Here is a 27,106-nt window from a genome sequence, read left to right on the forward strand (position 1 = left end):
AATTAATGGGTCACGAGCTTTAGTCTCTAAAGAGTGTTTGTAAGAATATAAACTCACACATTAGAAGTTTCCATGAGACATAAATAATATAAAGAGACTTGGACTAACCTATAGTCAATTGATTTTGAGTTAGAAGTATGAGAATTTAATATGATATGAGAGACAACCTATACTTTACCTTATTAATCCGCTTGAAAAATGATTAGATCATCTCCTTAATTGATGATTCAAATAATATTCAATTGCATCGATGTTTTTAGAAAGAGCATTATCATAGAAAAAAACGATGGTTTCTATTGAGATTACTGGCTAAATGAGCTAGGTCATTTAAATGAGCTGGTCATTATCTTGAAGAAAAATGTAGTATATATTTCATATTGAAAATTTTAAAACTAACATTTATATATGTAAGACCTGAATTACTGTAATTATCGCTAATTTGTTTTGATTGGAAATCCTAAAACACTTCACACAAAAAAATTATTATATATTAAATCATATTAATTACATCTTCAGGTTTATTTTTTTATTTCAAAATAAGTGTCATCCTACAATTACATTAAGTCGAATTCAGACAGCAGATCGTGATAAATAATATTTTACTAATAATGTGAGATACATGGTTAAATCTTGATATCAAGCAGAACGAGTGTATCTAAATAGAGAAAGAACGGTATCAGAATATAGTAATTTGGTCTCTCCATTAAAGGCTTTATGCTAGAAAGTACGCTGTCCACCTAATATAAAAACTCAAGAAATCTATTCGGGACAAGGGTGGTATAGCACACAAGAAGGTTTTTTGATGGTTTAATGGAAGGGAAAATACAAGAGTGAGTTAGTCGCCACTTCACTAGGAGATAGATGCTCTCATTTAGAAAATGGAATGCATGAGGAATCTAAAACAGTTTATTGTTACATTTGCAATGGATTGTTCTCAGTTGGTGAATATGGTTTCGGAACTAGAAAAATAGTCAGCATTTATTTGGAAGACATAAAGATATTAAAAATAAGTTTCAACACCTCAGAATTCATTCATATACCACAGACGCAGAATTCAAGGGCGGACAGTCTCGTACGCAGTACAAAAAAGAATTATGGTTTGTTGTACATATGGATGTGGAGTTACCAATTTGGTTTGCAGAGTCTAATTAGTCTGTTTAAGTTGTTAACATAAAATGTACATTTAATTTATTTTTTACCCTTTTGAATAACCAATAAACTTTTGTTTAAATTATTTTTATTTAATTAATCATACATTATATAAAAATATATTAGTTTATTACATAATTTTTTAATCACTGTGAAAAATGTCAAAGTGGCATTTAAATAACCACTGGATTTACATATATTACTTGAAAATAAAGGGTCTGTATATTGATTTGTCAAAAAAAAAAAAACTTTTATGATTAGAAAGAAGATTTGCCGTCAATTAAAAAAAGGAAAAGCAGTGATGGATAAAGATTGCGTATCCTGGGAAATGAATATGAAAAGCAAATGGAACTTCTATACTTCATAATAATCTCAAAATTTATCTGCCGATATAAATCTTCACAGTTTCATTTATTTTTCTTGTCACTTTCTTCTCTGAAAAACATGTTTGGATACAAAGTCATCCCGTAACAACCGGTGGCACAAGCACTGATAAGCGATATAGTAACACAAATTGTCGACGATCGAAAACATCTTGAAGGCTAAGCATATAAAGCAAAACATATAACACACAGGTCAGTGTAGTATAGTCACAATGTCAGGTACCTATACTAAACACATATGCATGTTGACAACAACAATATACGGAATAGAGTAACAACAAAATTGTTCTATAAATTCGTCCACCAAATGCATTATATATATTTTCTTAATGAGAATTTGTACTCCCTACACACAACTTTTTCCCTATTTGCACTTCATACCCTATTTCCCTTCAATTTTCTTCCCCCCATCATTACTATTTTCCCCCAAATCAATGGTATCCCACTCTTTTCAGTATATTAAGCTAATTTGCTCTTTCTTAATTTCCCTATTCTAAAGCTTGTATTGTTAAGTATACATGCATATATATATATATATATATATATATATATATATATATATTGCAAATGATTCCGTAAATTTCTTAAATTTTGTACGATCCTCTGCTTTGCAGAATCAAACACAATCTTTTTACTCTCCTTTCATTTTCAAACTATATTTAATAATTCATTAACAATTTGATTAGTTTTTTCACTACTACTTGTAAATTTTGCGTTTGCAGATGGTAGCAGTTGTTGGCATTTTATAGCAAATATCTCTTAAAATTAAAAGTTGGTTTCACTTAGCGTTTGCAGTTGCACATAGTTACATGTGGATAAATAAAATAAAAATATTTCTTCTAATATAAAAATAAAAATATTACTTAAAAATGTTTTTTAGATATTATACCTACGAATACATATATTCACAAACCAATATCGTAATTTATATTATAAAAATTATAAACAGAATATACACTATGCCTTTTAGACATTAATATCTATACATATATATAAACCAAACAAGATAATTTTAAAAATCTGATATTAATCTACATATAAGAAACAATTTTTATTAAATTATACATTTTAGAGTTTAATATAATAGTATATTTAATATTTTTAATTATATAATGTATTAAAGATATTAATTTATTATTAAATTGTTAATGCATCTAATAGTTAATCATTCATATATATTCCACGCATGTATCAGTTTCTAAATGTTGAACCAACCGTACAAATTATTTAATAATGTTTAAAATGTAACCATTTACCTACAAACTTTTGCAGGTATGACTACAACCGCTGCGTTTAAATTAGCCGAGAGTTCTACCTTACAACTTCTACGTACAACCAAAAGCCATTTGAAGAAAATACTACTATCCGAATTATGTTGCTAGAGTACAACATCAATATATCTTATAATTTATTACATGGACAAATCTAATGATAACTAAAAAGAAAAAAAAAATCTAGCGGATCATTCTTGTCAATCGATATCATTAGATACATCGAGATTACATTTAAAATCTGATAACTCAAAATCTAATTAATAATATAAATAATTAGTCCTGTATAATTTAGTCAAAGATTGCAGAATCAAGAATTAGAAAAGATGATCACGCAAAACCTTAATTCAAAAATCAAAGCGAGGAGAGGATGTGAACACGCGCGGCTGAACATTTCCTTTTCAACAACGTGCAACACAATTCTACCCCATGCCTCATAATTTTCTTTGCTACCAACTAATACCAATCTTGTTTGGTCAAATCAACAGCTTAATGATCATTCTCTTTTTTTCTTTTTGCATAGTCATTAGTCCTTAATCTGTAAACTTCAGAAAACAAACATTTTTGATGTAGTGCTAATATATTTCCCTTGTTCTTTGAAGTTTGTAACTAAACTAAAATAAAAGAAGATCAACTTTTCAACTCAAGAATGACGGAAAGTATTACGCAGAGTCATATTAATGATTAGGGCCGATGACCCAAAAAGGAGTTATTAAGGGCCCATAACGAATGCATGTGACGAAGCATTTGTGTTTCTCCTGGGGTCAAAAGAAATAAAGAGAGTTGATAAAAATGGCAGGAGGGAAAAGGATTGTTGAAAACATAATAAAAAGACGTAATTTGAAATAAATATTCGAGTATTTGTGTCTCCACTCTATGTATTTTATTATGGTTCAGTCTTTACATCAAAGTTATTAGGAGTTATTATATGAACACGGCTAAAAGAAAGTCTCAGGTCATGTGTCTCAGATACTAAGTTGGTGAAGCTGTAACTGAATCAGATGATAAACCAACACAACAAACCGGTCAGTTAGCTTGATGTCATACTTAAATACTTAATTCTGTCATATACTCAGCCATTTTGTTAAGCTTTATTAGTTTGTTTCAGTGGCGACCACTTTGATTGACAGTTGATATTCGTTGTATACTTTTGAAGTTGAGAGCATTCCAAAGAGAAGGGAAGAGGACCCTTTTACATATATATATGAAAGAAAAAAACAGCATTCATGGTTCTAATTGTGATGTGAATAACATTGGTATTTTCTATATAATAATGTATACAAAAGTCTAAAAGCTAAAGAGTCACACCAGACGAACAAAATTTCAGCCCTCGACCTTTCTCATGCAACAAGGGTTCAGTCCCGCGAGCTTTGCATCAGCTCAAACCACTGCAAAAAACATTAAAAAGTGGACGTTTTGTCACATTTCAAATATTTGACATTGTTCTCTCTTTTCCTAGACAAAAACAGAAAGTGGAAAATGAAAACGTTACCTGTCTCAGGACATCACCAAGTGTTCTGGGTAAGGCTTCAATATCTCTCAGTACAATGTAGTATGGGAATGGGAATGAATCCATATACGTCATTTGCTGTAGAGTTTTCTCTGTCTGCACAAACTCCTGTTTGCATAATAACAAAAGAACAGTTTTAGATTCACGCCAACTAGTTTAATTCTCATATTTAAGCAATAGATAGGAACGGATTGGACATACCTTCAGATCCAGGACAGACTGTTCAGCGTTATCGAGAAGTAGATACACCACCATACGCTTCTGCTGGAGAAACTTTCTCACAGATCGTTTCAACTTCTCTCGCTCATGGAACTTGCCATCACCGATGATTAGCACAAGTTGTTGAAGTGGGTTGCTGCCTGAAGACTGCCGTCTTGTGCTGGCCAGACTCTCTAGCATTTCATTCATGTTTCTCAGCAGATTGAAGATTGGCTCATCTTCTATGAGATTTTCTTGTTTAAACGTTAAGCCTGAGATCATCTTGATACCAGATTCTGTGGTGAATGACTCTCCAAAGTCATGTAACATCTTTATGCTTCCTTTCTTCCCGAAACTTGCAACCGCCAAACTTCCCATCTCAAGCTGTGACATTGCTCGGCACACAGTTGCCAAAGCTCTAATAGCAAAGTCACCACATCCGCTTTCCGACATACTGCGTGAATCATCCACAGCAATAACAACCTGGTAGTCACGCTTGTTTGGCTTTGTCCTCCTCAACCAGATTTTATCTTTCCTATAGTGACTTGCTATGTATGGAATAACCTTTTTCATGTTGATCCTTTTACCCGTTCTGTAATCACCACTGAGTTTGCTAGCAAGTGTCGGTTCCAAGATAAGGCGCAGCTGCTCAGCCAGCTCCTGAGACGGTTTCGTAGTAAGCAACTCACATCTCCTCCAAAGAATAACTGCATTACTTCTGGCATCAGGATCTTCATTATCCTGATTGCTTTCCGTGTCCTTATCGGCCACTTGCATCCAGTCAGGATTACATGCATCTTCCCCCATGAACGTATTGTCAACAGAGACCATAGAGTCCATCATGCTGTTACCATCACCAACATTCTGGATAGGCGAGTTCTCTTGGAGGGTCCTGTCTGTATCTGGTTCCTGGACTGGTTCAGCGGTGCTATTCATGATAGACGGTTTGGACTGAACAGCAGGTTTGTTTTCGGGGTTCGCATCATCAATATCCATCGGGGAGGCTTCATCTTGATTACCTGCGAGTTTTTCGTCCTCGGATTCCCCCTCTCTCATATCTGTGTTCACTTGCTCAGGCAACGCAGGTCCTAGAGCTTGGGAAGTTCCTTCATCAAACTGAGAAGCAAATCCATATTCACCGGCATCAGGGTCTTCCATCTCATTTTCGGCTTCTTGCTTTTCTCCAAGGTCTGAGGAAACCTTAATTCTTTCTTTCCACTCCTTCAATGCATCACCAACGTTCCTATAAGGATTCACCTTGGTTTGCTGAGATGTAGATGACTGGCTCTGAGGAACTTCCATCTTTGGTATGTTGTCTGTCAACGTCTCACCACTGGCCATGCTAGTCATCGTGAGGTTCATCTCAGTATTACTACCCGAAGGCGGATCCATTGAATCTGTTAGCTCCTCCGAAACATTAGTAGCTGCCAAATTTTCTTGCGGTGCTGTACTTCCTGCCCCCAATCCGTTAGAGCCATGAGGATTGTGTGAACCAGCGTCCACACCAGAAATATTATCATCACAGACGTTCGGCTTCATGTCTTCTGACATGACTTCTTTTCCCTCAATCGGTTCCGTTTCAGATTTCTGTTCAAGATCATTTCCAGGTTCCTCTTTTTGGGGTGATTCAGATACATCTTCAGTCCCAGCCTCCATTGTTTCCTCAGCAGGCTCTTGCGTCTCTTGATCATTTTCAACTTCTTCAGGATGCTTTTGATCTTCCGGACAAGGTTCTTCCTGCTCATCTTCCTTTTCAACCTCATCTGTTTCGTCAATCTCCATGGCATCATCAGTCTGTTCATTGCCCATCTCAGGAGTTGGGCCAGATGTATCTGTAAGTGCTTCTTGGTTCTTGATTTCATCTTCTAAATTTTCTGGGTCACCACAGTTATCCTGATCCACATTCTCCTCGTTTCCTTCTTCCGGTTTGTCTGAAGTATTGGACTCCTCAGGCTCATCGGCAGTGTCAACATCATCATCATCCTTCGCTCGTAGCTCCCTTGAACTTGTGTCCTTGTCAGCAACAGATGGTCCCGATTCATTCTTCTCATTCTTATTGCCTGCCTCCTCATCTTCATCTTTGTCCCACGGCTTTTCATCATCTTTTTCAGCATCAGAACCCGCATCTCCCATTTTAGAGTCCAACTGCTCATCGCCGCTTTCCTCGTCCTCCTTTTCTTCTTCCGAATCTTCACTAAGACTATATTCTTTTCCCTCAAATTCGTCCGTCATCTCAATACCTTTATTCTTATCCAGCACATCGTCCGGAGTATCTTGCTCTTTCTCTTCTTCTTCCTGCAGAGGCAACAGAAGAAAATCAAAATTGGTGAAAAATTCCCCTGCCAAATTCTTGAATGAAAAGACGATGTATATATACCTTCTTATCTGTGCCACGCAGTTGATCTTCATCTTCGATTTGGTCACTTACATCTTTTGCTCCCACACCATCTCCCATTCCAGTGCCTTCTGCCGCTTCTGATTTTTCAGCTTTAGAGTCATCATCTTCATCGTTTTTGGAGATGCCAAACCCTTTTGTAAATAGATCGGCCAGAACGGTTGCAAGGACATGGGTTATCAATGACACCTACAACCAAAAGTTCAAAAGGTAACAAAATATTATATTAGCAGGATAACGTTATAGCCAAAACGAGTACAACTATTGTCCTAAATGTCTACGAAAGAACAGCAAAAGATAAAAACATACCCTTTTACTTATCGTTAAAAACTCTTGGAGGTAAGAATCGCCAAAGTTCAATAACAGATCCAAAAATGCTTGAAGTTGCTTCAACTGGTCTCCAACACAAGCTGAAAGGACGCCCGATGAGTTCAATAGTTTTTCCTGCAAAAATAACAGCCTCATTTCAATTCAGGTTTGAAGAAAATAAAGAAAGAAAAATAGCATCCCGTTGTTCAAAAAATAATCTGACTTACAATGGAACCAAATGTTTCTGACAGCAGTTTGCATAGGCTATCAAGGCTCAGGTCATTTTCTGCCTTCTTAAACAGACCATCCCACATAAGAATATTCCCTTCCTCTTCCTGAGATACACTTCCGTCTTTATAAGAGCAAAGCTTTCCAATCACATCCTTAACATTTGCAAATGCATTTGCCAAATTTGCTTCAAAAGCAGCTTGTTCCTTGGGTTCCATTCCATTTGATTGGTCTCCCGTTTCAAGTAAACAGTTCAGATTTTCAGCCAGTAATTTCCCCTGCATTAAATTCATTTCATAAATCCGACTCTAGAACCTAAACACAATCTATATGCTAGACTAGAATCCACAAAGGTTGAAAAAAATAGGATACCTCTTTAAAGAAGGGGGAAAAATGACTAAGAAGAACGTCTGTAGCATAGGTTTTCTCATTGTCTTCACAGAAAGACGAAATTTGATTTTCCAGGTCCGTAAGCTGGTCAAGGTTATGGCATAGCAGCTTAACCATATGCTGTGTGACAAACTGATTAAGACAGCTACTTGGCGTACTGATAAAACCGTTGGAATCAAGTAGAAGCCTATCCAGTGAAGCCTGATATAAAAATACATCTTCAGACTATTGCAAGAAAGAACAGACAAGAGAGATTGAAAAGAAGCCCGAGGATTCTGCACCTTAGAATTTTGAGCGATGGGAATTAGCTTTTCTATTAAGCTGAGTAAACTATGTGATGAAGTTTTAACACTTTGACAGGAGTCCAAGTGTGTACTTCCAATTGTTCTCAGCAACGCCAATTCCTCCAGAAGCATTGCACTAATCTTATCAAATAGTTGCTGCCATATCACGAACAGTAACAAATTAACCAAGTGTTGTTGCAACAGGGGTTCAGTGCACATCATTCAAGTTAGAAGCTGAAATACCTTTTGTAGCCACATGCAACTGAATATAGCATGTTGATTTTGGGGAAAACTCAACAAAGAATCATCCTTTCTGTCCTCCTCAACTGAATCTCCAAGTAATTTTGCTAAGGGTAAAACACGATGGCGAAAGCAGTTTAGAAGTTCAGCAAAACCGTAAGCAGTTTTCCTTTGCTGCCGTTGTATTTCCACAAGATGGTTGAGAAATGAGATTGAGCGCTTGACCTGTTAACATAGGAAATTTAGTGCAACGACAATAAAAATTTGAAACAACTGGTTAAAATGGGATTCAGAGAAACTCGGGTACAAATTATAAGCTTTGGAAAGCCTACCTGCTCGGCTGTAATATCTGAGTGTTTTCGTTCAATATTTAACATGAGTTGCACTGAAGCCAAGCTCTTAAAGTAAAATTCATTCGCCGCTCTCCACTCAGCCAGTGATCTTTCCTTGTTTTGGTCTTCGACAACCCTGGAAGTATGTATGCTACCTTTGGTATGTGTTGGCAGCAACAGATGATTTGGATCGTATGCTGGCTGGTAAAGCAACCCTTTAAAGTGATTTGACATCTAAAAAGAAGATCACCATAGAATTAGTTAATCAGTATGATGATCATGTCTCGGAAGTACATAAGCAGACGCAACAAACAAAAGTTCTTACCTCTACATTTTCAAACTTGTGTTTCTGCAAACCACATTGCTCCAATGACTTGAGAAGGTCAGGCAAGGCCCTCTTTTTTGCAACATCTCTATCACTGTTTCTCCATAGATCTGAACAGCTAGCTATCTTCTCACCAATCTTAGAAACTGTACTCCACAAAATTTTCCAATCACCCTGATAGACAGGGGAAGGGTACTGATGATCTGCAAAGATATAATGCAACTTTAAGAATATGCAGACTCTGCAAAGGCAAAAACAAAAATAGATCATGTAGAACCCTGAGTGAATGGAGCAAGTGTACAAACAAACCTTCACCCGTCAGCAATTCTTTAAAATGCATTTCTTGGTGGAAGCGTCCTACCGACTCCTTTAACTTATTTCTCCAAACAGCATACCAGGAAAACCTACCACGAAGAGTTTACATAATGAAGAGTTCAGCTTCCGTAAATTTCTAGAAATGAAGAAGGTCACAAGGTACACATATATACCTGTCATTCAATTGTTCTGCATCTAAATTACTGACTAGAACCTCGATCCTCATGTTCGAGGCACCATTTATTAGATCTGGACCAAGTAGAGGGAGAAATTGCACTCTTTCCTTTGCTAGGTTTGGCCTGTCAAGCATTACAGGGCGCTGCAGTGTGTTCTGCTCAAAAACAAGAAGACATTTAAAAATCTCTTTGATAAGGCTCCGCAATTTTAACTCATAGAAAGCAAAAATTATCTATATAATAACCCCCAGAAAATGAAAAAGAAGAGTTATCAATTACTTACAGTAAAATCCTGTATCAGCTTCTTGACCTTCTGCCTGGTGTTTTTAATGGTATGATTGAGCAGATGATTATCTGGCCTCTCCCACCGACAAAGTTTTAGATGGTCCTTTAACTGAGCTTCAACATTTTTTCTATTCAAATCTAACTGCTCCATAACACTGATAAAAAAATTTGAATTAAGAACATTACCCTGGCCAAACAATTTTGAACTGATAAAACTCAAGACAGAATAATAAAGGAGCTTACACTGGTAGAAACTGAATATAGAATCCAAAAATATTGTAGCAAATTTCAACCTTCCTCTTGTGTGAATCACTGTTAAAGAAAAAGCATGAGTTAAGGCAAAAAGACAGCCAGTACGGAAAATACAGTCATGTTAAAACTTAGAAGTCAACTGTAAACATTGGATGTGCAACCAACAGTGATGGCCAAAAGAAATAACGCTGAAACCCAATTTAAATCCTTCAAGATTAAAACAGATGAAAATATATAAAAACTAGGTGGTATATCATACGCAGCTGACCTTGAATATATTCCCAACGAGCTACCCATACTTAAATGAAGAAGGAAGCAAAGGAGAAGCTCAAGACGTCTCCTAAATTCACCAATATTTGACGTTTCAATGAACTCCACCAAACTGCGATAAAAGATCTATTAGATGACCGAATTTGCAAGAATACATATGTAAGCACTACAATATTCGTTTGGTGCACACCTTTGTGAAATAGACTCATTTCCATGTTCTGAAAATTCCACACAATCCTTCTGGAAGAGAACTGAAAACAAAGGAAGCCACAACTGCAACGAGAAAAAAAAGTGTTACCCATAACAGTGCTATTGTTCATGACTACAAAATTTTCTAACTAGTCCTACCTTCCTTGCGCTTAGTTCAAACTGATCCTGAACCTCATCAAGCAATGTAGGCCAGCACTCAAATTCTAACTTCTGCCAAGAGCTTGCGAGGGAAATAATTGGCTCCAAAAGATCTATAGGACACAAAAACAAAATGTGACACTCGATAAATAGAGTAAATAATAGAAGAAACAAATGGTATTACTAAAGAGAGAAACGATTAAATCCATACCAGAGATGGGCAGTTTACATCCCTCTTCCTGTAACTTCTGGACCTTGCAAATCAGAAATTGCAATCCTGGAAGAGCCTTCGCAAACAACGGCAAACAGGAAAGTAATGGTTATGATGAATCATTAAAACATCAAAGTGAAGGGAAGGAGGTTCCATGGGTATAAGCTACCAGAACCAGTTTAAGTATATGTATACCTTTGCCAGCGGAGTCCTTGAAGGAATATCCATGAGCATTCGAAGGATATCAGAAAGTTTCTGAAGACCAGGATGTTCCTCTTGTTCTTGCAATAGAGAATAAATTCTCAATTGAAGAGGAGTGAGAAACTTGACCATTTTCCCCAGCTCAGGACCATCAAAGTCCTATAAAAGATAATGTCAGAACCCAGGCAGAAGTAACATAAATAAGAGAACTTCTTTAGCAAGCAAAAAGCTAGCAGACCTTGTAGAAGTTGTATTTACTGGAAGACATATCGTTTGAAGTGAAGGTCTTTTTGTATTCCATGCAAAGACGAAGCAGGTGTTCTGGAACAAGTTTTGCATCCAAGTTTGATGTAAATAGACCCTTCAGCCCTGTCGGAATCAAGAGATAATCCAGTAATATATTTAGTATAATGAATCATCCAAATTAAACAAACAACAGCGAGAAATGGTGTCAGATGGTCACCTTTGATCATATTGACTCCCAGTTCATAGGAATCAGTGAATGAATCCAGCCTTTGACTATCAGTAATACATCTTCCAGTCTGAGTATAATGTATTGTCTTGTTAGATACAAAGGAATTGCGACTAGTACTTATGCAGCAATTAAAGATTTTAAATAGAAAAGCTTGTTGGCTATATACCTTTTCAGAGAGGTCAGAGAAACCAAATAACTCATTATGTGTGCTATATATATTATCTACATGCTCCTGTATCAAGTCCCAATCATCCTCCAAATTCTCGTCACCCTGGTCAGTTTGCGTCTGTGGGGAACAAAAGAAAAATCAGAAGTGATAAACAAGAGAATTTTACAAGTTCCAGTAATGCGTTAAGAATGAAAGGTTTACCATAAGATTCATATCATCATCAGCCAGATACTCCTGCCAAAAACTATCTTCTGGGAAGTACTTGCCAAGGGCAGATATATCTACTTTCATGACACTCTCAATTTTGAAGTCACGGGAACGAAATTTGTACAGCCCAGAAAGAGCGTCAGCCTTTGTTCTCACTTGAAACTTCATCTCCATCCAATTTCTCGCCAATTCAAAATATATGCTATCCAATATCTGCAGATGGAGTTCTTAGAACGTTAGATAACAAATTTCCATATTCACATGCATACTACTGGCAAATACTTTACCTCAAAAGAAGCTTTATCCATAAGCCCAGTGTTTGCAACAAAGTGCGAAACACGAGCATGCATATTTTTATATAGAGTAGTTTTGAATTGCAACTCGGAGACCTACAGTAATCAAATAAAACATAATATATACATAAGTAACTTTCAAAAGACTGATAATCATTTTCATTATGTGAAAGAAAATCATAATATAAACTCAAGGAATCATAAGAAACATTACTTTTCTCGTATCGTGTGCACTTGAAACAGAGATCAGTTTGTGCAGCAAGCCAACATCCAAACCTAAGGACTTAACACGAGAATCTGCATCATGAGAAAGGTGCAGCGGTGGCAAGCTCTCAATGTAGGTAGCTGAAGCCAAGGAGGAGCCCCTTGGAAATCTCATTAAGGCATAGATTGATTCCTGCAAGGATCATAATTCATTATTATTTTGTGCACGAAATGAAATGTACAAACATTTTTGACAAAAGGTTATGTACCATGACTGAGTCAACCGTGTCTCCGTCAAATCTGTTGAGAATTTTTCCCAAGAGAGTACCAGAGACAAAGAGTGATAAACCCAATTTCATCTCGTATACCGAAACTTGTATTGGCTGAGTTATATCAACATATTCGGAATAGTCACTGGACAACCGATCAATAAACGATGTTGCCGTCTCCTGCCAGTTGAAAACTTGCTCAACAACCTGGTTCCAGTCAAGCTTGTCAATATCCTTAACCAGACTTATTGGACGTGTGAGAAATCCCGCAAACTCATCCAGCGCTCTTCTTAAATTCTGGTACTTATTAGGATCAGAGCGAAAAATAACCTGTTTCAGAAGGAAAACAAAAGAAACAACGAGTGAACAGTCGAGAGGTGGGAAAGGTCATATAAAAGTACCACTCAAATAGGGGGGAATGCTACAGCGTATGTTACATACCTTTCTTCGCAACTTTTTACGCTCAGTTTTAAGCTTAGATAATCTACATTCAGTTCTTTCGTCACTGTCACCAGTGTATAGCAATCCAGATAGATACTCACATTCTTCCCGCACCTGTGTTAACGCATTGATATAGGTCAATAAAAACAATCAAAGACAATATGTAACTGCTATTGTGACCTAAACCAAGCAAAGAGCAACCACCTCTATGTTTAGCTTCAGCGATGAAATTTTTTCTTGTAGTTCTGCCAGCTTACAAGTGATCTTCATGGCTGGATCTATAACATTCAAGCTATTCAAAAGATTGAAGCGCAGTCCTCCAAGATAAATCCATGCCAGACCAAGATTGGAGTAGAAATCTACAAAAGTTAGGAAAAAAACTGTAAGAACGTCTAAGAAGGTTTACCTTGCAGATACTAAAAATTTGTTACAGCTTATATATAAACTATATACACTACCATTTGATGAGCACTCCAAATAAAGATGTTTCGCCAATGGTTCGACAAACGAGCGAGTAACAGATTTCATTTTCTGATGGCTTGATAAGCTGATTAGTGAAATGAGAGACTTAATGCCATCAATCTGCATAAACGAGAAGAGACGCGTAAACTTGGAGGTTCCCATATGTTTTACAGGAAGGAGGAAAGGAAGAATGAACAAAAAATAAATTTTGGAACTATACCTCGGTCTGTTTCTTCTCAACCGCATGAAATGCAGACTTGATATCGGCAAACACTTCAGGCTCATATGACTTTTGGTGCGTATACACCATCTACACAGATTGAAATCATGATAAAAATCAGTGTGAAAAGAAACAGATGATATTATTAAAGCGTATCACGACTCTAAACCTGTTGGAAAAGGGAACGCGCTAGTGACAGTAAAGAACCAGGCATCTCTTGATAGGATTGTGCGCTTTTCCATAGAACTCGTGAAGCAGAAAGAAATTTCATCGATTGAACAGGGTAGTCCTTAACAGCAAAAGCAGTATCCCTGCATAAACATAAATAAAAAAGCTTTTACTTTCTGTTAACGGAACCATAGTTTTCATCATACAACATTGAATGTGTATTATCCTGGGGTAAGCATTGCAATCACAGTACAATGCATCAATAGTTCTCGCAAATGAATGTTAGGTATACCGAACTTCAAGGAAAAGTATGGAATATGTTAGCTACTACACCAAATGTTAAGATTTCTCATAGTGGAGTTACATCACTTACAGAATATGATCAATGGTAGCTGCTTTCACAGGATGAATCAGCATAGAAGGCGACATAACCCGACAGTTACCGATCTCTGAGATACTCTGTAGGCCCTGTGAACATGAATGAGATGGAAAAAATATGTTACATACTGCGCAATCAAGATAACGACTGAACAAAAGGCATTTAATTTTGGTTACCATGAGACCAATTTGACAATTTTTCCACAAAACAGAATGCCACCAGTACCACATTTCGAGAACAAAACCAGCAATTTTGGTGTCCACTGCAAAAAAGCCAAATATAAGCAACCAGATTACTATAGTAGACAAAAGTAATTGAATATCCGACTTTATTTACCTCGGAGGACAGAGGCACGGGCATCAATTGCCCACAGTAGTTTTTGATGAGCTACAAGAGTCTGTGGAGGTCTTGTTGAGGATAAGGAATACTCTAGAGCAGGTTTAAGCAGATTACGAACATCCAAAAGATCCTGCAACTCAGGAAAGTAAGTTTTGGAGAAGTAAACAGGTTAACCATGGATTTACAAAGAGTTGTGTACCACAGGGACATTTTAATTCAAATATTCACTAACCTTATGTTCAGTAGATCGTGACACCAAGAGGTGCTGAAGTACAGCAAGTAACTCTACATCTAACGAACTACTTTCACTTCTAGCAATAGAACTTATCTCCATCCAACTGCTAAAGCCAAACCCTGTAGCCACAATCTCTGGACGGAAAATACAGCATGCCGCAGATCTATTTTCAATATTATCATTCTCACTGAAAACCATTCTATCCTGCAGTCTCTTCTTCTCTAGTTCCATCCTCTCCAAAAACATCTGGTGAATAATGGTCAACTGTGAGAGGAGATAGAGACATTTGAATACACATGGTAGAATAAGGAAAGAAAACCTGGTTAATCTCATCCAGCTGAACAGCAGCTGCATCATCCTTGTCGGCAATGTAAGATGAAATGCAAAGACCTGTATATTTTGGAAGGAAAAAACAGGAAAATACAACAACGTTAAACACAGCTACAATACTCTCAACTGACGGAGTAAGTACTTTTCAGCCTATGTTTCCCTTAAACAAATTAAGCTAGTTTGATCACAGAAGTGGTCTTTGCAAAAATAATGGTAAATATCCCAAAAGGATATCAAACAATCAAATATAAAAGGCACTTATATCATTCACGCATTGATATCAATAAGAAACATTTAGCATATTTCACCGCAGTTCTCTGATAGGTACTCATAACATTCTCTTGGCGTAGTTTAATTTCTAAATATTCTATACAGTAGATGCCTCAACTTCATATATTTCCACGTTAAGCCACAACAATCAATTATCCCATGCTTGAAGACAAAATTACAGATAGTGCTCAGCAATGTTTCATGAACATTACAATCTCCTTGTATTTGAGACATGTTAATTGAAACATGGATGAGCAAATATTAATTAAGATTAATTACCTTCCAAGGCAAGCAAACATAACTCAGGGCCAGAAAATGCAATGGCTTTGGTAAGATGATCATTTCCTGCCAACACCAAACAAATGTCAGAAGAAAGTTTAATTTCTTTAAAAGAACCATCAAACATTTCAGATATCCAACCTTGCCCATCTGATTCTGATTTTAATGGCCAAATCGTGCTGCAGAGCTGTAGAAACTTCTGCTGCTTAAGGTACAACTCAGCAGAAACCGGCAAGGAAGGATGGCCACCATACGCCCATAGTAAAGACTTCTCTGGCTCACCATGCAAAGCTATATTGTTAATATTTTTGCTTTCCTCCTACAGAAGACAGCCAACATTATTGAGCAACCAGTATAATACTTTGAAGACAAAAAGCTAATGGATAACTTAAAGGTTGGCTTACCAAAACCACATGAACTTCTTCTGGAAAAGAACTCTCCAACTTTTTGACAGCCTTTATTAGTGACCAGAAGGAAAACAGTTTACACTCATCTGAAGACGAGAGTAGATCAGACCAGAAGAATGAATGTTTTTCAATAACTTCAGTGTACAACTGAATCAACACAGAGAAAGAAGGTGATCCAACAATTTCGCAAAGAATTTTCTTCTCCAAAACGCGAAGGGAATCCAAAAAGCGAATAAAAGAGGATACATCGGTGTGGTTGTAGTTATTTTCTGCAACCCACTGCTGAGAGGAAAGCCGAAGAACGCCAACAGAGCTAAGAGACTCAAAGAGGGTTTTACTAAGGGGCTTTGACTGTTCATCCGCTGCTGCTATGTCAATCAACTTGGAGGACATCATCGGGATTGGAACAGCATCTGGATCCACTATGCAGAGGGATTTCAGGTTTTTTCGACATCTGGATATATGACTCCAGATTGGATGCTGCAACTCATCTTTCAACATATTGAGAAAACACAGGAAAAAGGGGCAGTATTGTTGCAGCCTGGAACCAAACCAACTAATCCACACCAGATAGAGTTGAATGTCCTCTTCGGTTGCCTGTTCCATTGTCCAGTTGGCAGCATACAATAGCTTCTTTGAAGCCGAATCATGGTCAATTTTTCCTGTATCTGCGGCAGGGGTTGACCCAATTAAGGCTTTAGGAAACAAGATTTTATTTAGCGTCCAAGAATCGGCAGTATAAATTATTCTCCGTTCCCCAGCAGCCAAATCCCTATCTCTCAGCTTGACATTGTAGGTTATTTCAGTCTGATGTGATGCGTATTGAGCTCCTAGAAACTCCAGATACATGCAATTCTGCCTGACAGTTGTTTCTCTTGAGTACCACATCAAGTCTCTCAAATTGAAAGGCTTTGGCCATCCCCCAGACAGGCACATATTCCCACCCATAAATGATTCAGTATCTGACAAATACGTATCACGCCCAAGATCAACAACATCTTTTCCATCAGTTACTCCAAGGGAAGAGAGATAGATGTGCTCCCAACTTAGCTGTAAGCTCCACAGGAGTTGGTTACCATTCATGAGCAGCAGTTGGAAGAGGTGAACCCACTGTTCAAGCTCAAGATACGTTATCCGTACACCAATGGTTTGACCATTGCGCCATGCATGAACATGCGCTTTGGCCATGGACGCAACCAGCTTATCACCCGGAATACCTGATAGAGCAAGAAACCTTTTCACACCTCTCAGCACAAGTTCATCACTGTTAGAGGCTTCCTCATTGAGCTGCCAGTGTGGCGCCATCATAAATACCTCAACGCCTCTATTCCGCATTGCTCTTGACACCTCCCCAAACTTGGGATTAACGGACAGAAACAAACGAAAGTTAGGGTGTGGAGTAACAGTAACAGGTTCGCCATCTATAACCCCACATTCATTTATAGTGATTGATCCACAAGGTTCCACCAAAGAGTTGATCCTATCAAGTACCTGAAATTTAAGTTGGAGATGGAAATTAGATACAAGGGAAATTATTAACAAGATATAATAAACGGAGATTATATTACCGTGGGATTACAGAGATTTGCATTTTCAAGAACAACCCACTCTCCATTTTCTATTGCCTTTATCAGCATTCCAGTCACCCATTCAAATTTCGTTGATTGTTTTTTCTCTTCAGATTGCAGCTTCACTATTGTCTTCGTGATTTGGTCCAGACACTTTCTTGACCAACTAACGGGCAAAAAACCTTCCCCCAAGACCTTACTCATATATTCTACGATCTCAGTTAGTTTGGAGAGCGAGTCAGCGTCGTTCAAGAAGGATGAAGGGTTTTCCAAGAGGCATGAATCAATCTTGTATAAAAAGGAAAGCCAGCTGGACACTAGGCTTTTGCTCTTGCTCAAAAGGGTCACCTGGGAAGACTGTGACAACAAACTGCTATACTCGTCAACAAGATGCTGAACTCGAGCGACCACCAATCTGAAATTACGGAATGCATTGTACTGCTCAAAACAACCGAGAAGATCAGAGCTGTCAGTCGCAGATGAAAGATTTAATTCATTAAGCGGAAATCCTGTTAACTGAGCTAATATTCTGATCACTGAAGTCTTTCCAGAGGACGATGGTCCAACTAGGATGCACAGCCATTTATTCTGCACGCAATGTGCAACGGCTTCCAGATTCTGACGGATTTCAGGCAAAATCTTCAACTGCTCACTGGAAATATTAGACTGAGTGAAATTTCGTTTAACAGCAGCAGTTCCCACAACTAAGTATCCAGGATTTAGCTGAACTCGAGGATACGGATTTATAGAAGGGGTTTTATCAAAAATAGCCTTATAGATACTCAGAACTACTTTCCGGTCAGTCGCGGTACGCATTCTTTGAACATACAGAACATTGAGAAAGCTTTCAACTTCTAAGTCATATTTTCCCCCTGAAACGACATGATAACTCAAATTAGTTTAAGGAAGTACTGTTGCCTGGAAATGCTAATATGAAAAAACAAAACGATTATAGGTTACCTTGCACAAATTGACATGATCTGATCACATCACGTAGATTGAACTCCCATGGTGAGCCATCGTGACCGAATTTTCTATCTACCATAGTACCATCATGTAGCTGTCTATTGAGAGTAATAAGCTTTGAAAGCAATGGACTGGGAATAGAAGGGTAAAGCGAGCGACATATGAAGAGGTAATCATCTTCAACTAACTCGTCCACATACACTTTTGTGAATCGGTTAAGGAAAGACTTGGGAAGACCTTTCCTACCACCACCTTGAGAAGAAGGATTCTGACATGCAAAAACTCTAAACGTCGGGGGGCATTCAAAGGTACAGCCTAGTTCTGGGATGAAGACTTGAGCACGATGATCCAAAATGGCATTCAAACCTTCTAGAACGGATTGTGGGGCAAGATTTAGTTCATCTAACAAAACCCAGGAACCTTCCTTTAGAGCCTGCAAGAGAATTCCATCAGACCAAGCAAACTTCATGTCCTCATCGCTTTCAACAGGTAAATCTGATCCCAGCAAATCCATCATGTCAGTCTGCTCTGAAAGATTTATGCGCACAACCTTATGGCCAGAATATCTACCCAACGCCATTATTAGACTTGTTTTTCCAACACCAGGGCTACCTTCCAATAATATTGGTTTTGAAAGCTGCATTGCACGCAATACTCTCAACACATTCCTGCAGGTGGTTGGTGCTAAGAACTCGAATCCACCAGTTTCAGGAGTTTCATCACCTTTACTTATGTAAAAAGGATCGATGCCAAACATGTCTCCGCGCAGAACACTCTTGCTTTCTTGACAAATTGCTTTGGCATCACCCCAGCCATATTGCTCCATTCTTGAAATATCCAGAGGGAGTGTGTCGCTAGTGAGAACCTTGAGTTGTTGTAAGAGGAAAGCGAAGCATTTTTCCCTCAGATCTTTACCATCTCTCCCAGACAGACCAGTTCCAAGACTTAAACCATCAAGTAACACGAGAAAAGCTCCATGAAGAATAGCATATGCTGGTCCTACACTCTCATGTATCACATTGACAAACGCAACCCAAGAGAGGAGATCTCTGACAGTAAGCGTTCTTCCAGTCTGCAACTGGTTAAACCATTCCCAGAAGTGGATAATGGGATCTACGATATTAGATTCCTTTGAGTTGCTAAGGACAGAAGAAGCAATACTTCTGAGCTCCTCAGTCTCTGAAATAGGAGGGACCCATATCTCAGTAAAACGGTTACGAAGTGCAGGTGACAATTCCTTCTTTCCATAATCACCACCCGGATTCATGGTAGCAAGAACAAAAAATTTCTCATCAGCTACAACTTCCTCCAAGACAGGACCACCTTTCTCAGCTAACGACAATTTCCTGCCTGGCTCCAACACACTGTTCAGTCTTTCTAGAACACTATCATCAGCCAACGATATCTCATCCACAAGAAAGATATTTCCAGCTCTCATTGCTTCCACAAGGGGACCATCTTGCCACACAAAAATTGCACGCCACTTCTGATACAGCATCACCATAGTGTCCCTCATGTTCTGAAGAACCTCAATATTCAGTGGTGTGACCTCCATTCCTAGTACGGAGTCATTTTTGTACTTTTTCAGAATTGCATCTATTGATTTGATCAACACTTCAGCTCTACCAATATCTGCAGAAAAGTCAATATCTTGACTAAAAGGTACCAATGCCTCAGATAGCTTCAAGTGCTCGACTTGATTCTCGTATTCCTTAACTAATTTGGATCTGTCTCTTACAGGAAAGAACCCCCCAAGGAAATCAGATGTTTCTGTGTATTGATGACAGTTAAGGATGTGCAACCTTAGCTTCTTATACTCGCTTAGTAGTTGGCAGATTGTTGTTTTGCCTCCGCCAGTTTCACCAACAAGAAGAACAGGCTCACGCAGTTTATAAGAACGTTCGATGAGAAAAAATAGTCTCCACATACTTCGAGTCCAGCTAACTGTTTCGTTTTTCCTATAAAAGATTGAAATAGCACCCATAGAATTCAGCTAAAAGTGACATGATAAAAAAAAAAGCTCGAAAACAAATTGATTCAATAATACAAGAAATATGAGGGGAAAGGCAATTACATGGAAAATGGCTGTTCCAGCTTTAGAAGCTCCTGGGGCAAAAAAAAAAAGTAAAACAGAACAGAAAAAATCAGTATCCACATCAGAATAGCGTACAAAACAAAACTTTAGTAATAGTGCAATAAGACCAGCAGCTTCCTTTAAACAAAAATTATCAGAATGAAAATTAGGGGCTCTAAAAATGCAAAAGATCAAGAACAAGCAACTCATGGTATGATACAGCTACATCAACTGGATATATGAAGTTAGAAGAATAACTATATAAACATATTTCAGGAAATTAAAATGAATGGGTTCAATAATCAAAAAACAGTTTGCAACGAAGTTTCAAACTAGAGAACAAAACTTACCTCTTTGTACACATCATCTTTTGCAAGACTGACCCGGAAATGTCTTTCCAGCACCTCTTGAACAACTAGCTTCTCACTATCATCACGCAGCCTTTCTGCAAGGAGGTAATACCCTTCTCTGGCGAGTTCTTCATTTGATTTACCTCCATAAGTCCTAAAACGATCTGCCCACCGGAATAGATCTCTTGGAGTTATATATCCATGTTTTCCAGCAAAAGCTTTGCTACTCTGCCTGTTGCGCTGCAAGTCTTTCATCACTTCAACAATCTTCGTAGCGTGACTCTTTGCAATCTCACACTTCTCAAAAAGAATTTCGCTCAGTTCATCTTCTGGAATCTCATCAACATGAATCTCCACAAAACGGTTACGAAAAGCTCGAGACAGTATTTTGCGTCCACCATATGAAGCAGGAGGGTTCTGTGTAGCGAAGAGCATGAAGTTAGGATGCGCTGAGATTGTTTCACCCAACTCAGGTACAAAAAGCTCCCTATTGTCATCAAGCAGTCTGTTTAGTGCCTCTAAGACGTCAGATGGGGCCAAATTTAGTTCATCTAAGACAATCCAATGACCATCCCTGACTGCCTTCACCAGCGCTCCTTCATGAAATACAAGCTTCCCTGAAGAATCAGTCATATAGGAACCCAAATATTCTTGGATATCAGTCTGCTCGTGATTATTGATTCGAACAAATATGTTTCCACTTAACGCTGCAAGATATTTGACAAGGCTTGTTTTTCCACTGGATGTTGGTCCTTGTAAGAGAACAGGATATCTTTTGACAAAAATGGCATGAGCCAGATGATGAAGGTGTTCAATCACGCTCTTCGTCTTAACATATTTCTTGACAGATTCATCAGAACTGCCCTTTAATTCTCCCAAGTATCTTTGAAGTGGTTGGGCTCGGCTACTTTCCTTTGAGATAAGTTCTATGAGTGGTTTCATGATCTTCGCACTGGAAGAATCTAATAAGGAGAGGAAAAACATGGAAAATCCATCATATAATGCTTTCTGAAATCCGCCAATACCTTCTGCTTTAATCGCATACTCTAGCGCTCGGTAAAGAGACCTTAAGCTATACTGTGGCTTCTGATTAGCACCGTCCTGCAAGCATTCTTCAGATAACCTTCTAGCTTCTTTGTAAAAGCAAACAATGTTGCCCACTAACTTACTGTCAGATTCACGTCCACCTAAGAATCGCCTCACAAATATCTCCAGGTCATCGTCACACAAGTCATCATCCACAGCATACTCTGTAAATCTGCTACGGAAGGAGAACGGCAAGTCTCGCTTACCAGCATCCGTGGCTGGATTCATACAGGCAAACAAACGGAAATTCGAATGTCTAGGAATGCCCATTACATCCCCTCTCTCAGCTAAACAAAGTGATCCTCTCACTCCTTCAAGAACACCAGTAAGCCTGCCCAATATCTCCGGTGGTGCTAAGTTTACTTCATCTAGTAAAACCCAATACCCCTCCCTGAGGGCAGTCACAAATGCACCTTCGACAAATTTAAAAACCATTCCACCTGAACAAATCTGTTGATGAATCTTCTCCACCTTTTTGGACAGACGAGTCCAATTCTCAATCACTTCCGGTTTCTTCCTCTTCCTACCAGACCTAGACCTTTCTTCCCCATTTTTAACGTGATGGTCAATAGTTTTCTTTAACCCTCGCAAAAATGTTTCCCACTTCTTAGCTCTAAAGTTTTTTCGTAGCCACGTCATAACGTCTGAATTATCCTGGATACCAAAACGAAAAGGAATGAGCAAAATACTAAACTTTTTCTGTACATATCTGGTTAGGAATGAGTAAAGGAGGAATTCTAAGAGAAAATAAGTTCTAAATACCTTCATCTGTGAATTTCTTCCCAATTCAATGAATTCATTGTACAACATTTTGCACATAAGCTTTGCATCAATAGGCTTAAAACCTCCCAATAGATCAACTATATCACTTTGCTGGCTCAAGTTCTGAAAAAAAAAGTAATCATAAATTATATGAAACAATTACTATAGAAAAGAATGTACGTTAAAACACACCAAAACTGTGAGTTTCTGTCCGATCCACTGTGCAAGATTTTGAACTAGAGTAGTTTTCCCTGTCCCTGTTTCTCCTACTAAGAGAACTGGCTCGTTGTACTCAACAGATCGGGCTATTTTCTCAAGTAACCGTGTGGATGTGCGTGTTTCAACAAACCTCGACCGGTCATGTGACTGGGGAAAAAACAGATCAATAAGTCTGAGACATTTTAATATATTTATCAATAGGACGGAGATGCTTAAAAACTAACCGCAGTTTCGCCAAGTGGTAGAGAAACTCTGCCAATTTTAAGTGTTTTAGAAAGTTCCTGCAGTTAACTGGAAAATTAATAAACAATCTCAATACAACAAGGCAACACACTGTCAAGAACACTAAGATACCTGAATTGGGGGCTTATGATGAGATCCTGGAACAGGAACATTCCAAACGCTAGCCACGATTTCACTTACTGTCACTCGATTTTGAGTTGACATATAAGAAGCAGAGAATATATCTGCTGCCTGAGAAAAAAGCACAAAACGCCTACTTAAATAAATGAAATCTAGAATAAGGGACTAGCATGAGTAAACTTCAAATAATATTACCTCCTGAGAAATTGCATGACCATCATACGAGGGCAGACCCTGAACGCGTTCACACAACTTGAGCAAATCTCTGGAGAAAGATGACCATTCAGAAACAATAGTTGGCCAATTTATTAAGAACAATAAAACTCTTGGATATATGCTTACCTTAGTGAAAATCTACTTGGAGAACTGAATGTAGCTGAGTTTTCAGTTGTCGAACTAGAAAACTGGGGACGAAGAGCAGAGTTGACTTTTTCATAAGTTTCTGCAAATATGGAGAAGTAAAGTTTCACTGTGAGTACAGAAACCATATCAAGGGGAGTATGGACAGAAGGAACCTACCAATAAGTTTATCTGCAATAGGCATCAGGTTCTGATACCGAGCACCCACAATATTTTGCAAGCTTTCACGATCTGGTGGATAAACAACAATTCTCCTCCAAAGAGGACTTAGAGAATTTCCAGCTACATTAAAAACAGATAAAAAATGATACGGTTCCTGTAACGAATCTTAATTGAAACAAGGAAAGTAAAGGATTCCATAAGCAAAAGCCACGAGATAATATAAATACGACAGGACCTCATAAAAGCATAGAACATTAAAAGAAAGGAAAATTAGCAATTCAAGGTGGGAACAATAGCCAACATAACAACACGTAGATTATCCAACTAAAATACCCTTTAACCTAATTTACAATTCACCTCTAGATCACATTACTTTAGCAAGATCCCAGACATCAATGATATATCTAGCACAGATCAGGCCAACGAATGCACCAGCTAGATGCCAAACTAATTTATGTCTGGAAGATATACCTTCCCTGATGTGTGATACACTGCATTCGGGTGTGGATATGGTTGAAAACAGTTGGAAACTCTCTGCTATCTGTATCACCTGCGAAAAGTTAAGAAGCACTGAAACTTGAAAACATTTTTGAGGAAAACACACAAATAACTAAAACAGAGTAGTATAAAAAAGTATATGCCTTACAATAATGTTCACATACAAAATTAGAGAGCACCAAAGAGAATGTATTTACCTCTCCATGGCTGGTCACAAATGAGCATGAGCCTCCCAGCAAAGGTGACAAGACAAGGGGGACATCTGATGGAGCTTTGTCTATGTCCTCAAGAACCACCCAGAAACCATTCATAATAGCCTGCCACGATGAAAAGCAAAAAAATATTAACGTAAAAATAGGAGGAAAGATACCACTAGGGTGCCATCTGAATTCCATGCAACAAACCTGGGTAAGTGAGCCAGGCTGCCATTTAAATTCTCCAGGTTGATCAGTACACACATAAGTGCCAACCAACGTTTTCCCGTCAAGTTGATCATCCATGTGGATAAACACAACTACCAAAAATAAACAAAATATAGTGAGAAATAATTCAGTTTAGGGCTTCATTTTAATGTGGAAATACTCAATGAATTAGTGTGAACAGCAATATCTCAAGATAGTTGTTTTTCCTCTTCCAGCATAGTAGAAAGTTCCTTGAATTTAGTTAAGTACTAAAAAAATGAGATAGATATTAAAAATATATCATACCCTGGTTACCACTCTCATCAGCCAATCTTCTAATGAGGGCAGACTTTCCAGAGCCCGAGGGACCGTACAGAAGAACAGGTCGTTTTTGACTAACAGCCAATGAGACCATTTCAAATGATTTCTTCACCCTAGAGTGAATTTCAAATGGTTCAGCGAAAGATTTGACATCCCTGAATTGAAGAGGAAGGAGGAATCAAGCCGAAATGAGAAAATTAACATCGAGTACACGTGGCATAAGAGAAGAAATTTATTGAAAAGAAACACAAAGTAAACCGACCAGGTGTCCAGCCTTCGGATCTTCATCAACGGCTCCTTTTCTTCCACTCCTGCTGATTGTCGCTTGTGAATCCCAGGTGCAAGGGTACTAAAATCTTGAAAAGACCTCAACCCCTTGTATGTTGGCAACTGAATGTATGATCCAGCCTTTTCTATTTCTATATCCTGACAAAATTCTTCCCAGCTGAATGCACCAAAGAAAATAAACCTTCAGAAACAAAACTTAAGACAAAAACTGAATAAAGAAGTCTTGAGTAGAGTTAAAAGGGATTACCGTAGCAAGTATGAGAATGCTTCCTCTCCTTCAAAACCGTAACATCCTGCCATTCTGTCAGTGCATCTTAAAACAACAGACAGAATCTGTATCCCACACCACACAGCCTCTCGATGCTTTTCCACAAAATCTCTTCTCTGGCTCGGGCAGTCTGAGAGCTTTTTCATGGACTCCAAGTAACAGGACCAATCCCACAGCTTGGAGAAAACCTCAGGTCTAATAACCAGAAAACGATAGGCTACTTGAAGACAAAGCAAGTATGCAGCTGTAGTAGCCTGATTCAGGGGAGAGAAAAATATTCAATGAATAACTACGATGTCATAGGATGCTAAAACATCTACAAATGTCAAAAGATAACAAGTATTTACCTCCATCTGCGACTCAGAAATGATTTCTTTCACAAGAATCCGCTCGTATGGTGGTGGAGCTTTCTTAAAATAACTTAGAATAGACCTACACAGTTAGCAAAACCTTCTCTTAGTAAACTTCTAACAGATATCTAAGCTTTACTGCTTGTTTACATAAATGACTCTCATCTTCTATATTCTTACCCTAGCAAGGACGTGTTTAGATGAAGAGCACGACTGAAAGCCAAGCAAGCACACTCGTGAAGCTCCAGCCTTTGTCCACGCCGAACGTAAAAGTCAATGACACTAACACCTTCCTTCAACGCATTTTCCAAGACTGACACATCGTCCGAGTAGTCACTACTTGAGCTGAGATCACCCACTAGGTGGAGAAGACCCACCACTCTATCAACAACTCTTCTTATAATGGGAAGAAAGTAATGAACCAAAGGAATGGTAAGCTCCGGGTGAAGAAACACATCAGACAAAACATTAATCACTTCCTCGTTATCCACCACTTCTCCTCCCTAAACAACAACAAAGAAAAAACATTTCAGCCAAACTTGAATTCGTGTTTCTGGGTCACTTTAGTAAGCAATTACAAGAAGGTACCTTGCTGAGAATCGAATTGAAAAATGGAAAAGCTGCGACTTTGGGGCAACGTTCAGAAAACGTCTCCAACGCGAGTTTGAGATTGAAACTCCCGTCAATAGCCATCGAAACCTGTTGCAGAAGAGGCTAGAGAGTAGGGTTTATGTGTTAATTTCGACACAGCGAGAGAGAGCAAAATTGTTTTGGGAGAAGGAGGAGGAGGAGGCGGCGTAGGTTTAAGGGTTTAAGAGAACCCTTTAAGCTTTTTTGTTCGACTCGAAAAG

At 38.2% G+C, this 27,106-nt stretch overlaps 1 protein-coding gene across 1 annotated transcript; it reads right to left on the reverse strand.

Moving 5' to 3' along the window:
• Nucleotides 1-3,973: 3,973 nt before the first annotated feature.
• On the reverse strand, nucleotides 3,974-27,106 carry LOC106409427 (midasin-like). Its single transcript, XM_048755133.1, has 60 exons — nucleotides 26,844-27,106; nucleotides 26,436-26,758; nucleotides 26,253-26,337; nucleotides 25,885-26,159; nucleotides 25,612-25,794; nucleotides 25,335-25,504; nucleotides 25,032-25,141; nucleotides 24,825-24,944; nucleotides 24,601-24,679; nucleotides 24,127-24,249; nucleotides 23,950-24,049; nucleotides 23,803-23,872; nucleotides 23,599-23,718; nucleotides 23,469-23,525; nucleotides 23,218-23,391; nucleotides 23,026-23,148; nucleotides 21,178-22,917; nucleotides 20,828-20,859; nucleotides 18,748-20,711; nucleotides 17,788-18,659; nucleotides 16,217-17,710; nucleotides 15,954-16,131; nucleotides 15,813-15,878; nucleotides 15,253-15,323; nucleotides 14,931-15,179; nucleotides 14,696-14,828; nucleotides 14,536-14,621; nucleotides 14,354-14,448; nucleotides 13,982-14,123; nucleotides 13,813-13,902; nucleotides 13,589-13,712; nucleotides 13,335-13,489; nucleotides 13,131-13,244; nucleotides 12,690-13,019; nucleotides 12,431-12,613; nucleotides 12,211-12,312; nucleotides 11,918-12,136; nucleotides 11,714-11,833; nucleotides 11,536-11,614; nucleotides 11,311-11,441; nucleotides 11,067-11,231; nucleotides 10,872-10,947; nucleotides 10,661-10,773; nucleotides 10,503-10,585; nucleotides 10,311-10,424; nucleotides 10,034-10,102; nucleotides 9,789-9,945; nucleotides 9,503-9,660; nucleotides 9,324-9,418; nucleotides 9,015-9,217; nucleotides 8,690-8,923; nucleotides 8,361-8,582; nucleotides 8,115-8,273; nucleotides 7,816-8,034; nucleotides 7,443-7,721; nucleotides 7,216-7,350; nucleotides 6,889-7,095; nucleotides 4,515-6,806; nucleotides 4,296-4,421; nucleotides 3,974-4,191 (listed from the first exon to the last, which is right to left on the reverse strand). Exons 1-60 carry the CDS (start codon nucleotides 26,946-26,948, stop codon nucleotides 4,159-4,161), a joined length of 16,125 nt encoding a protein of 5,374 aa, XP_048611090.1. The 5' UTR covers nucleotides 26,949-27,106; the 3' UTR covers nucleotides 3,974-4,158.

The sequence above is a fragment of the Brassica napus genome, chromosome A2 (assembly GCF_020379485.1).
Source record: "Brassica napus cultivar Da-Ae chromosome A2, Da-Ae, whole genome shotgun sequence".
Lineage (NCBI taxonomy): Eukaryota > Viridiplantae > Streptophyta > Magnoliopsida > Brassicales > Brassicaceae > Brassica > Brassica napus.

Excerpts from the sequence above, each read along its gene's own strand:
- LOC106409427 (XM_048755133.1), bottom strand. The coding sequence starts at position 26,948 with ATGGCTATTGACGGGAGTTTCAATCTCAAACTCGCGTTGGAGACGTTT. Across the intron at positions 10,948-11,066 it reads CAAGGACTCCGCTGGCAAAG|GCTCTTCCAGGATTGCAATT; the intron begins GTATACATATAC and ends TTGTTTGCGAAG. Across the intron at positions 10,774-10,871 it reads ATGTAAACTGCCCATCTCTG|ATCTTTTGGAGCCAATTATT; the intron begins GTATGGATTTAA and ends TGTGTCCTATAG.